Here is a 12,339-nt window from a genome sequence, read left to right as displayed (position 1 = left end):
GCGGGTTGAATTCGCGGGTCGGGTATAATTTTGTCCTAATTAATATTCGCGGTCCGAGTTGCGGTCGGGTTGATTAAAATATCGGGCGACCGCGGGCCGCTTGTGACCAAACCCGCGCAACACTGGCACACACTAATCCCGGCGCAGTGAGGTGCCTGCTACAACAGCAGCGCTCGGGGAGCAGTGAGGTGTTGGGTGCCTTTCTCAAGGGTACTTCAGCCATTCCTACTGGTCGGGGTTCGAACCAGCAACCCTCCGGTTACAAGTCCGAAGCGCTAACCAGTAGGCCACGGCTGCCCCCGAATAACGTTTGTGAACCCTTTTGCTAGCATAAAAACAAGCTTACCATCAGCCTATCCGCAAATTTTAAACAAAAGGGATGAATTGAACGATGAGGAAGTCGAACATGTAGGCATAGTTCATATTGAAAAAAGTTATACCATTTGGAACTCTAGATTTTCCCCATAATGCTATCTAATCATAGCCAATTCACACCAAAGATTTGCGACGAGATGAGCTGCAACATTCTATAAACCAGCAACTTGATGTAACATTCTAAAACCTTGCAACTGTGACTAGACATGGTGAATGCTTTGCAACGACGTGCAATATCTAATTCACACCCCTGCAACTCCTTTCTGCAATGGTTTCGTCTCGTTGCAAATCTTAAACAGATGATCTGACGGGTTTTAGAAGTTTAAATACAACCCGAAACTAAAAAAACAGACCAGGCCTCTATTTGAGACCGGCCTTTAACCCAAACCTGTAGTCACGCCAGGCATTTAAAAGAGACAGGCGTCTATTTGGGACTCGGCTATTATTTGAAGTTTTACGGTAAGTCTCTTGTATTGATCATTTCTATGATTATGGTGAGCACTGCACGAATGACACGAATGACGTGAGTTGGATAGTTAGCTAGAAGGAGCTATCTCCAGATGTAAATGGTCATAGCCCATTAAACCCAACAGCAACATAGGCTTGAGAGATGCAGTCAACTTAATGTTAGCCTACTATTATTTGTTGACATCAAACCTGGAGAGGAATGAACAAGGTTACCCAACTGTGGTTCCTGCAGTTAAACTCTCATAACTCTTGTGGATTACTGATCATGTGAACTTTTGTGACAGCGTAGGATTAGGTTAGGTTAATTAAACAAGGTTCAGCAGAATCTGAACCCCATCAAAAAAATGAAGATTCAGCCAAAGCCTTGGATTCAGTGCACCCCTATACTATTCAATATAGAGTAACTGGTGGCTTAGCTCACTACATTTTCTAAGTAGCTTGCAGAGGAGGGGGAAAGGGTTAGTGTCCCCCGGGGGTACAATGTACCATGGACAGGTTAAATTTCAGCACAACTTTGTTGATTGTTAGCTTTTGATAACTACTCTTAGCAATTCTGAAGCATTTCTGTTCACCCAACAATTTTTCCTTGACCCAAGTGACCAATAAAAAAATTCTAAGCATAATTTGACTTCTATCATTAATTTTGTTTTGATTCCCTTTCTTATGGATGTTGTGCTGTAAACTGTTCAGGAATGAGGGTATCTTAAACCAGGCAATCTGCGGAACTCCATACCGAGCACCTAAAGGTACTCCAGAGTACCTTGCAGTACACTGCAAAAATTGCTTGTGTTATTGCCAAATGCCAAGTATTATTAATATTACATTAAGATCAAACATCTAGTTGGTATTGTTTTATTATAAAATGACTCGTAAGATAATTTTTACTTAATTTAAAGGTAAACTATGCTAACCTAAAGGTAAACTATGCAGGTATAAGGGAAAAACCACCCTTGCAACTTTGGGCTGGCGCGGTTAGGCACCGGCTAGAAAAAGGTAGCGATGGAGTCTCTCAGACATTCGTCATGACAGAGCCAGCGAAAAAGAAGCACAAACCGAGAAAACAGAAAGGAAATTGCCAATACTGCAAACTGTAGTTTACCTTTAAGGTCATGTTCATGAAAAAGGTAGTCTTATCCATTCATTACTGCATTTAGGCATAGCAAAATGGTCAATGTATTTATTTGAAGTAAATTTAAAGATTGTATCAGTAATTGCAGGCCCAAACATAAATGATCGCATTCATCTAATCTTTCTTAACGATTCACTAGCTGCCCGCCCCATAAGCAGGCTGTCAAAAAACGTGTCTCTGTAGGCAGCCTAAGCTCTAAGATCTGCACACAAAAACAATTGCTACCAACAAGTTTTGCCAACCACTCAAAGGCAAAATAAAGTGTTCCAACCAATAACCGACAAGATGTGCATTCAGGAGAGTTTCAATTACACGGGAGGGAGGGGGAGGGAGTAGCGAGCTAGCTCTCTGTTTTGTTTGAACGTCAACAGAAGTGACATTACCCCGCCATCGCTGATACAACCTTTAAATGTTGGTTATTATCTCTTTCACAGTTCTACCTTTGTTGGGCTACTTTTTTTTCAGTCCGTCTCAGATTTTCTCCACGGGTAAATATCACTGGAGAGTGCCATTCAGCCCTCACAATTGCCATAAATGTTGGTCTTAATTTTCTATTCTTTATATGTATTATTCTAAATAGCAGACAAGCAAGTGGTAGAAATATATATTAGCTGAGCTTTCACACCTATTTTCAGATAATTATGGGGCAATATTTAGAGGACAAAGATTCAAGATTCAAAAAGCTTTATTGTCCAACATGTTGCCATGTTAGAACATTTTCTCTGATTTCTCTGTCCTAATTATGTGTGTGTATTGCCTTGGGTATGAAGGATTTTGTTCATAGTAACTTTTTGGCCAGAGGCACTCTGTATCTTCTGCCTGATGGTTCTGCCTGCCAGCTCAAAACATCTGTGGAGGGGGTGGGATGCGTTGTTGTGCTTTTTTATAAACTCTGTCTACATCCTGAGTGAAGGATACTGTAGGTGGTGGTCAATCTGAGTACCAAGGTACTTTAAGTACTCAACTCAACCTTTTCCACTACCTGCCCCTCCAGTGGAGAGTGGATGTGGGGTTTCAGGCGCCCGGCACCCATGGCAACATAGTTCCTTAGTCTTAGGCTACTTATGTTTGATTCCAGTGATCTCTTCTTGAACCATTGGGCCATTGTGTAGACATACTGCCTACTGACATAAAAAGTTTACATTAGAATACATAGAATTACAGCCCAAAGTTGGAGATCATGTAGAATGCTGCAATTTCAAAACAAAACTAGAAAAGCATTTTCCTGAAGGAAATACAGTGCATGAAAATGCAAAAAATATGATGTAAAATATACAGAGTAAAAACAAACTATATTGGTTGCTAGGTAGATGAGGTTTAATATAGTTAGAATGATGTTAAACGGTTGAAGCTGCATTAACTGCAGTAGAAGAAGAAGAAGAAGAAGAAGAAGAAGCCTAGGAAGAACAGTACAGTGCATTTTCATGCACTGTTATTACTTCACTGCATTGTACAGATGCATACCATCATGTCCAGTAAGGTCTGTTGTTTATTTTGATATATGGCTTGCCATGTGTGAAGAGTTTATGAGATATTTCAGAGAGTAGATAGATAGATAGATAGATAGATTGATAGATAGATAGATAGATACTTTATTGATCCCCAAGGGGAAATTCAAGGGTCTCAGTAGCATACAGACATCACACATAACATGCACTTACAGCAGAAATGGTAAACATACTGTAAGTATAAGTATAAATATATAACTAAACTCCACTGTACAATAAAGACAGTAGAAGATAAGAAAACTAACAAAACTAAATACTAGATATACTATATAAATTAAATTTAAAAAGTCCAATGTGCTTGAGGGTGATCAAGCATAAGACACTTGTAGTGACAGGGCCGGGACTGGTAAGGTGCTCAAGGGAGAGTGTCATGCTGAAGGTGCAAAAAGTAGTCCAACAGAGTAATGGGTGTGCAGCAGAGGCAATTGCTCTAAGACAGACATGTCAAAGTCAAGGCCGGATCCGGCCCGCGAATGAATTATCTACGGCCCTCGGGATGATATTTGATTAGTATTAGAACCGGCCCGCAGGCTGCTGTTTTGCGCATCAATACTCCATTCCCCACAATGCAACGGTAGCCCACGAACTCACTGCGGCGCCGCAAGTGCACCTCGGCTTCATTATTCATCAGTATTCAGCAGGGCCGGCCCGAGGCATAAGCGAACTAAGCGGCTGCTTGGGGCCCCCTGGCCACCATGGGGCCCCCAGTCGAGTTTCTTCTTTTTTTTTACATAATAAATAACGTAAACATCGTATAAACAAGTGACATCAATGAATGAATAAATGAAACAATTAATAATTCAAAACAAGAAAATTCTGATTTCATGATCAATATACTGCCTACTGCTACTGTGTCTGCCAACCTTTGAGTCATGCGCATAAAGTAGACACCTCGGTGCGTGCAGACACTGCATCAAGTTCAAAAATCGGAAGAGACGGTAATGTTAAGACAAGTCACAAAAAAGGACGTATCCCTCTGGTGCCGAAAACAGAAAGAAGAAAATGACAGAGGAGGAGAAAAACGAGCAAGATACAGGTATGTTTGCATGATTATTTACAGTATGTTTTGGGCTTGAGGTAGCTAGCTAACTGTCATGATCTAATATAAGCCATCACCAGAGCTAAATCCCCGCCATCAACAGAGAAATGTCTCCCATTAATTAGGTGTATTTCAGATGTCAAGGATATTGGGATTGTTTTGGATGTTCAATCAAGCATGTAGCCTACCCTAGGTGGGCTTATGTTGTAAATTAAAGTTAGCTAGCTAGCTAGCTACGCACTAGCTACATGAAAACGTAGCTGAAGGCAAATTTACCACAGAGGTATTGTTTCTGATTTCGCACCTGAAAGTGTTGATAGTTTATTACTGTTCTATATGTGACATAGTGGTAAGTCTGATAGCAACAGCAGGCTAAGCCCAGGCTCCCAGTCCCAACCCCAACCCATCGGTAACATTCCCAGCTTCATAGGCAAAGATGGAAAAGTACGTGCGCTCTGCTCTAAGATCTTTGGTGAGAGATGGTAGTGTTTATAAGAAAATACCATGTTGGGTGCTGAGACTTCTGTGATGAAAATAGACTTAAATTTTATTAAGATAGTGGCGAGTGACGTAGCGGTGCTACCCTAATATTTAGGCTGCAGTAGATCACCATGTTAAGCGTTCACCATACTGCAATTATGCCTCATTTGCCAATAGAATATGCATTGCTAGATGTGGAATTGCTTGTTGATGAGTGTAAGTAATGATAGCAAAATAAACTCATTCTGCTCGATCAACTATGCACTTATTTTTTTCAGGGACACTTGAAATACTTTGGAGCACATCTCTAACTCTACCTCATCAAGTGTCTGCCTCCATGGCTGATGACACAGAAGGTGAGGTTTTCTTGATGGCAAATGGTTACATAGCCTGTTAATATGACATGACACATTTAACATAGTTTTTTTTTATTTATTTATGTATTTATTTAATCATTGCAGATTCGTCCACTGCAGTCCACTGCGAGTTGCAGATGCCTGAAAGCCAGGAACGAAGTAGGAATAAGTATCTATTTTTTGGGACATTTTATTTTTGATTATTAATGTTTGTCTATTTTGGTTTTATTTTGTAGTTGAAGATTGCTCATTTAATGCACATTTGTGGATTTGTTCTGCAAATCTGTTGAAAAACAAGTCATTAAACTGATGTACTTGTTTAGAACAAATACAAACGATGTTGTATTTTGTTATTTGTCAATTCAACTTCAGTAAAAAAAACCTTAGTGCTTCACTTTGAATACGAAAGTTTCAAATAAATCTGTGATTTTAGTACCCTCTAAGATTAAAAGGTGACAACTATATTAATACATTGGTTTACCAAGCACATGGGGCCAGAAGTCTAGATTGGAGCCCCAAAACATTTTTGGCATGTGAGCAAGGATGGATTACTGAATGAGCCTACTGAGCCCAAGAGGTCAAGGGACCTTGAACCCCAAGTAGTTGTGTGAAGTCACTACCTATATAAGTCAAAAAGCAAAAGGCTATGAATCTGAACAAATTTAGGTACTGCCCCTCTCCAGCTGACCATCCCAAAAATGCACCAGAATACAGGAAATCACATCTACCAAATTCAGAACCCACCCCCCCCACACACCCGTTTGTACCCACATTTGCACAAATAGGGTAGGGGGAGAGGGTCCTTATGCATCTGTGTCCAGGGGGACAGTAGTTCATAATCAGTCACTGTATTAATACATAACCTCACTCTATTCATTTATAATATAACATTATAGTGTGAAGTTGTCAATTATCGCCAAGCACAGGTGACTCCACGTTGTGGGAGGGGGCCCCCAAATTAAATTCAGCTTAGGGCCCCCAAAAGGCTCGGGCCGGCACTGATAACTGCAATATGTAGTTGTTACATTAACCCTTCTCACCCCACCCTACCCCTTTTTACTCATGTTAAATATATATACTTTACATTTCATGTTTGTTAACATTGTTAAATGATGGTGATTCTTAGTCCCTACAGTATTTTGAAGAAAGGAACCAGTTCTGTATGCATTATTGTAACAGATGGGCTAGGTTATTGGGGTCATTCCGTGTGAAATCACCCAATTTCAGCACAATTTGGCAGGTGACCCTCTCCGAAAAAATCTGAAAAAAATCACAGGTGTTTGTAGACCAAATACATGCATAGATCTAAAATAGTATATCTGTATAACTAATCGTTGCAAAACTACAGCCCTTTGAAACTTCAAGTCATTTTAAGCATTGTGGTAAACAATCCTTTTTGTTCAACTTCCAACCTTATTGGCTCTTTTGGTATTTCACACACATTAGTGAAACTATGTGAATAGAAGTACATTTTCCTGTTGAATTAAAAAATCCAATCGGATCAGACGTATCTTGTGTACTTTCCCCTCTGCAAAGCTCTGAAAATGGCTATAAATTCATAATGTGAAAAGACATCATCATCTTTGAGGGCTTCTCATTCAATAAGTATGTGACACAAATTCATCAGATTTTTTTCCTACTCATGTATGTATTATAAGGTCCTGTCCATGCATTAACTTTGGTTGTTATCATTATCATATTTTCAGAGCATTTCTTTAAAATTCGGCTTGATTTTCAAAAAGCCTGTTTTCTTCTTCTCATTTCACCACGTGGACAGTTAACATGATTTTTTTTAATTTTCCCATATATCATTCTGAATGTGAGGATCATCTGCCCAAAATGTGGGCTTGTTGCTGAGTTTCTTCATTGAGATAAGATTTTTTACAAATATTGTCTATAAATCCACTGAATTTGTACTTTATCTGCAGTACCACTTTGCACCACACGTGGTGCTCTTTTAATACAATGGAAGTCAATGGAAGAGTAAGAGAGTCACTTGTTTGCTGCACATATCCAATCTAAACACACAGTTTATGGTTCATAGTTAAATTGCTCCAAATAATTATTGCAACATGAACAACATACTACTCATACATACATTTTATTTAGAGAAAATAAACTGATCAAGTAAATTATACACTCATAAGACTGACTGGTCATCATACATGCAGCAAGAGGTTTTAGCATAATTACCATCTTTGTAACGGGTTTTCTACACCAGCTTCAACCTATCAGTGCCTATGTGAGTACTTTAATAATTACTAGCCAGCTGGTTAGGCAAAGTCTATATCCATCGTCATATGCATGGGATGCAGTCCTCTGTGATACACAGACAAAGAGCATTAAGATGGAGATCAGTGCTTTGTCTCCATGTGATCTGGGAGTTGGAAAATGAATGTCATAAAGGAACATATTCAAGAAACAATGGTTTTCTAAAATTCAGTTCATCAAGGTATTTCACTTGATGAAGATGACCATGTGTGTTTCCATCACAAGTATTCATAACAAGGTTTGAGGACTCGTGGATCCAAGAGGCATTCGTAAAAAGATGATAACTCTTTAGTATTGATTTTTCTGCATCTGACAATACACTGAATTTTAGAAACCCCTTTTTTACTTGAATATGTTCCTTTATTACATTCATTCTCCAACTTCTTTCCTAGATCACATGACAAAGCACTGAGACAAAGCACTGATCTCCATCTTGATGCTCTTTGTCTGTGTATCACAGAGGACTGCATCCCATGCATATGACGATGGATATAGACTTTGCCTAACCAGCTGGATAGTAATTATTAAAGTGCTCACATAGGCACTGATAGGTTGAAGCTGGTGTAGAAAACTCATTACAAAGATGGTAATTATGCTAAATCCTCTTGCTGCATGTATGATGACCAGTCAGTCTTATGTGTGTATAATTTACTTGATCAGTTTATTTTCTCTAGATAAGATTTATGTATGAGTAGTATGTTGTTAATGTTGCAATACTTATTTGGACAAGTTCAACTATGAACCATAAACTGTGTGTTTAGATTGGATATATGCAGCAAACAAGTGACTCTCTTACTCTTCCATTGACTTCCATTGTATTAAAAGAGCACCACGTGTGGTGCAAAGTGGTACTGCAGATAAAGTACAAATTCAGTGGATTTATAGACAATATTTGTAAAAAATCTTATCTCAATGAAGAAACTCAGCAACAAGCCCACATTTTGGGCAGATGATCCTCACACACAGAATGATATATGGTAAAATAAAAAAAAAATCCTGTTAACTGTCCACGTGGTGAAATGAGAAGATGAAAACGGGCTTTTTGAAAATCAAGCCCAATTTAATAAAAATGCTCTGACAATATGATAATGTTAACAACCAAAGTTAATGCATGGACATGACCTTATAATCCATACATGAGTGGGAAAAAAATCTGATGAATTTGTATCACACACTTTTTGAATGAGAAGCCCTCAAAGGTGGTGATGTTTTTTACATTATGAATTTATAGCCATTTTCAGAGCTTTGCAGAGGGGGAATTACACAAGATACACCTGATTTGATTGGATTTGTTAATTCAACAGGAAAATGTACTTCTATTCACATAGTTTCACTAATGTGTGTGAAATACCAAAAGAGCCAATAATGTTGGAAGTTGAACAAAAAGGATTGTTCACCACGATGCTTAAAATGACTTGAAACTTGAAAGGGCTGTAGTTTTGGAACCATTAGTGATACAGATATACTTTTTAAGATTTATGCATAGGTTTGGTCTTCAAACACCTGTGATTTTTTTCAGATTTTTTGGGAGAGGGTCACCTGCCAGCCACTGGGTGATTTGACACGGAATGACCCATTGGTAAAGTAGTTGAATAGCACACTTCACATGCACACACATACATGCACACACACGACACGCACACAAACACATACACACACACACACCCTCACACATGCACCCACACATAAAAACACACCTACATACACACACACACACATATACACAAAAACAACCACACACTCTGCACACACTCAGTAACAAACACAAAAAAGGAACAAAGTAGAAAATGAACACAATTTGACAAAGGTGACTTATTTTTGTGGAAAAAATGTGCTGGACTGGGCGGCGGTCATATTTTGTACCGTTCTGCGGTACATTTAGTTTATAAATGGTGCACTGTCACTTTAAGAACATTGTCCACACATTCATAAGATTTTGTCAACTCCGTTCAAAAATAGCCTATGGCTAGTCCACAAACTGCCACATTTATAGCACAATAGGGTTAACAATGATAAGCATACTATTAAGTTGGTATTTATAAACAACCTTCATTCATTTGGAAATAGAAGCATGTAATGATGATGCTAGCTAGATATTATCTGTTTGCAATTATGAACCTGGTAGCCACCTAGTTATCTGTGGAATGTTTCAATTGACATATCATGCTTCATGTAAATGGTTAGTTTAAGGGAAACAAATTTTTGAAGACTTCAAGACTCACCAATTTCATTAGACAAATGCAAAGACCACTCTTCATATTCTATCACAGTCCAAATCACAGTGTGTGCAGCCTGTCAAAGTGCCCTCTTACATTTTATAAATGGTCAGTAGTGGGAACCGGATTACTCTGCAATCTCCTCTAGCGTTGTTTTTGTTGTCCTCATGATTTCCTTTGAAAAGTTTCTCATATTAAAAAGGAGAAATCAATTATCAACAATGACAAGCCATCTGGAACCTGCCAGATAGACAGATAGATAGATAGATAGATAGATATATAGATAGATAGATAGCCATGGCCTTTGGGGACAGCCGTGGCCTACAGGTTTTATATTTTAGTAGGCTATTCAATTTCATTATCCTAAAAACCCAGAGTCCCCCCCATACCAGGATGGTTCGACCCAACCTGTCACATGCCACCCGCCATCGCCTGTCAATCACTGTCAAAACTGAAATGAAGTTTGAATCATTTGCAATAAATTTAGTCATGGATTATTAAAATTTAAAATGTTCAAAATAGTTTTTCCCAAATGTTTGAATTTTGTATGTGTTTATCAGTTCTAAAGTTTAATATTAGACACTGATGGCACATGCTCTGTTTTAAAGCAACACCAAAGAACTTTTCCTCTGTCGCACGCACTATTTGTTTATCCAGCACCAGCTTTGCAAATAACAATGTCCACAGACAATGTAGAATATGTTGCATGATTTTATGAAAGTAGGATGTATTGCGACATCAGATGCAAGTCAAATTTGTAGTTTCTCATGTCTCATTCCATCGAACTACAGATCCGCTACCCGATCCGGCAAACTTACATAGTGTGGTTATAGCCGATAGAGGGCCGCGAACCGAATGCAGAAAGTGCTGTTCACTCAATTACGAGTTGATGAACCACTGAAACGATTTTGGAAACATTATTTTAAGGTACAAAAAACTCTTTGGCGTTGCTTTAAGTCTTTTTTTTTCTCAACTAAAAATGCTTTGCTTAGGGGGTACTTGGCTGAAAAAATATTTCACAGGGGTACATCAGTGAAAAAAGGTTGAGAACCACTGCACAAAGACCAAATTTCCTTCACGGGATCAAAAGAGTATTTATACTTATACTTAGATAGATACTTTATTAATGAGTGAGAAGGGACCCAAAAAGTATCATCCTGATGTAAGATTGGTGCATTTTGACATTGTAAACATTCTCTAAGATGAATGAAAATAAGTTTGCAGTAAAGCTACTCTACTACTAGTGGTGCTCCCTGATCGGGTCTGTCCCTTGGTGCCCTACGCATAGTGCGAGATGCGCGTGGTGGTAGCAGCGGCACTGGACACTTTGTTCCAGGTGCGTTTAGCCTACAGTAGCCTACTATTGGCCATTGACAACTATCGTTATACGTTTCAATCGGCATAGGCTGATCATGTGCTTCATGTAGGCTAAATGCTTAGTTTTTAGACTTGCCTCAAAGAGCCGGTTTAGGTGATGTCAACACTAAACTCATTTTGTTGTTAGATTATGATTGTGCAAATTGAGGAAATCAATCTGCGCAGGCTTATGCTCATCTGAACATGCCTTGGACGTTGAACTGCAGGTTAAAATGGCGTTGTTTAACGTTTCAACATTTCCTCGACTGTTTTGCGACGTAAGGTTGCCAAAGGTTTTGTTCTCTGGAGCGCAATTCAGTGGCATGACTTCCCGAACTTCGACACGGTTCTCTCTGCGGACAAGGTGCGTATGCTAACACTTCGTAAAACTTGGTAAAATATTGTTGCGTACTTGACCTTGTGTAAACTTTTCGGACTGGTGTCGCGCAGTCCGGTGTTGTGTGCCATGCCTTCTGTGTTTTCCACGTATAGGCTACTGGTTTCCTTGCGCGTGCTCGCGTTGCTCACCACAGCAGAAGTTTTCAATCAATCACAAACAAGTTGTTTTAGACGGATTTGAAGTCTCATTTTATATCTAGGCTACACTATAGCCAGTAGGACGAAACATAGCCTATGTAAAATATTTGTGCAAACTATCATTAGGCCTAGGCCTAAACTGGATTCGATCCTACAGTGAATACATCTACTAAACACCTAATCTCACTGAGCTACCATTGCTCACCTAAGACATATTTTATTCTGACTGATCATATTGAAACAAAGATATATAGATATATAGAAGCAGGGTGCGATTTGTAGGGGGGGGTGGTGAGGATTTCCCACCCTCTGGTTTTCCTATCCCTACCTCTGCTAAATTATTTTTATCGTCGGGGGGGACAACATTTATCCCCCTCTGCCCCTCATATTGATTAATGCTACTTCATATAAGTAAAGCGCTGCAACGTGAGAACAGTCTAGTAGGCTAGCCTAATAATCTGACATCAGAAACGCACCGTCACCGTCAGCACTGATGCTGCTGACACAGTGGCTGCGTGATAACTTAATTTGGCCTTGATCGTGCAGGACATTTCAGAATGTCGAGTGTGTAATCCATCATAAATGGCTAGGTTCAATGGAAAAG

General features: G+C 39.1%; 1 protein-coding gene across 2 annotated transcripts in view; it reads left to right on the top strand.

The window, feature by feature from the left end:
* The first annotated feature begins 11,159 nt into the window (after positions 1–11,159).
* The window catches only part of letmd1 (LETM1 domain containing 1), a 78,207-nt gene continuing 77,027 nt past the window's right edge, over positions 11,160–12,339 (top strand). The window contains exon 1 of one of the 2 annotated variants that reach the window (XM_076276369.1): positions 11,160–11,562. In XM_076276369.1, coding sequence (XP_076132484.1) covers positions 11,432–11,562 — 131 coding nt within the window. In that variant the 5' untranslated portion in view covers positions 11,160–11,431. The remainder of the gene's footprint in view (positions 11,563–12,339) is intronic. The other variant, XM_076276370.1, reaches the window with a different exon arrangement.

Source organism: Alosa pseudoharengus, unplaced genomic scaffold (genome assembly GCF_046254945.1).
Source record: "Alosa pseudoharengus isolate Yale_2024_CS ecotype anadromous, Long Island Sound unplaced genomic scaffold, YU_APseudo_1.1 YU_APseudo_1.1_scf_9, whole genome shotgun sequence".
In the NCBI taxonomy this organism is placed as follows: domain Eukaryota; kingdom Metazoa; phylum Chordata; class Actinopteri; order Clupeiformes; family Clupeidae; genus Alosa; species Alosa pseudoharengus.
Note: the sequence above shows the minus strand (reverse complement) of the source record. Positions and strands in the feature narration are given on the sequence as shown.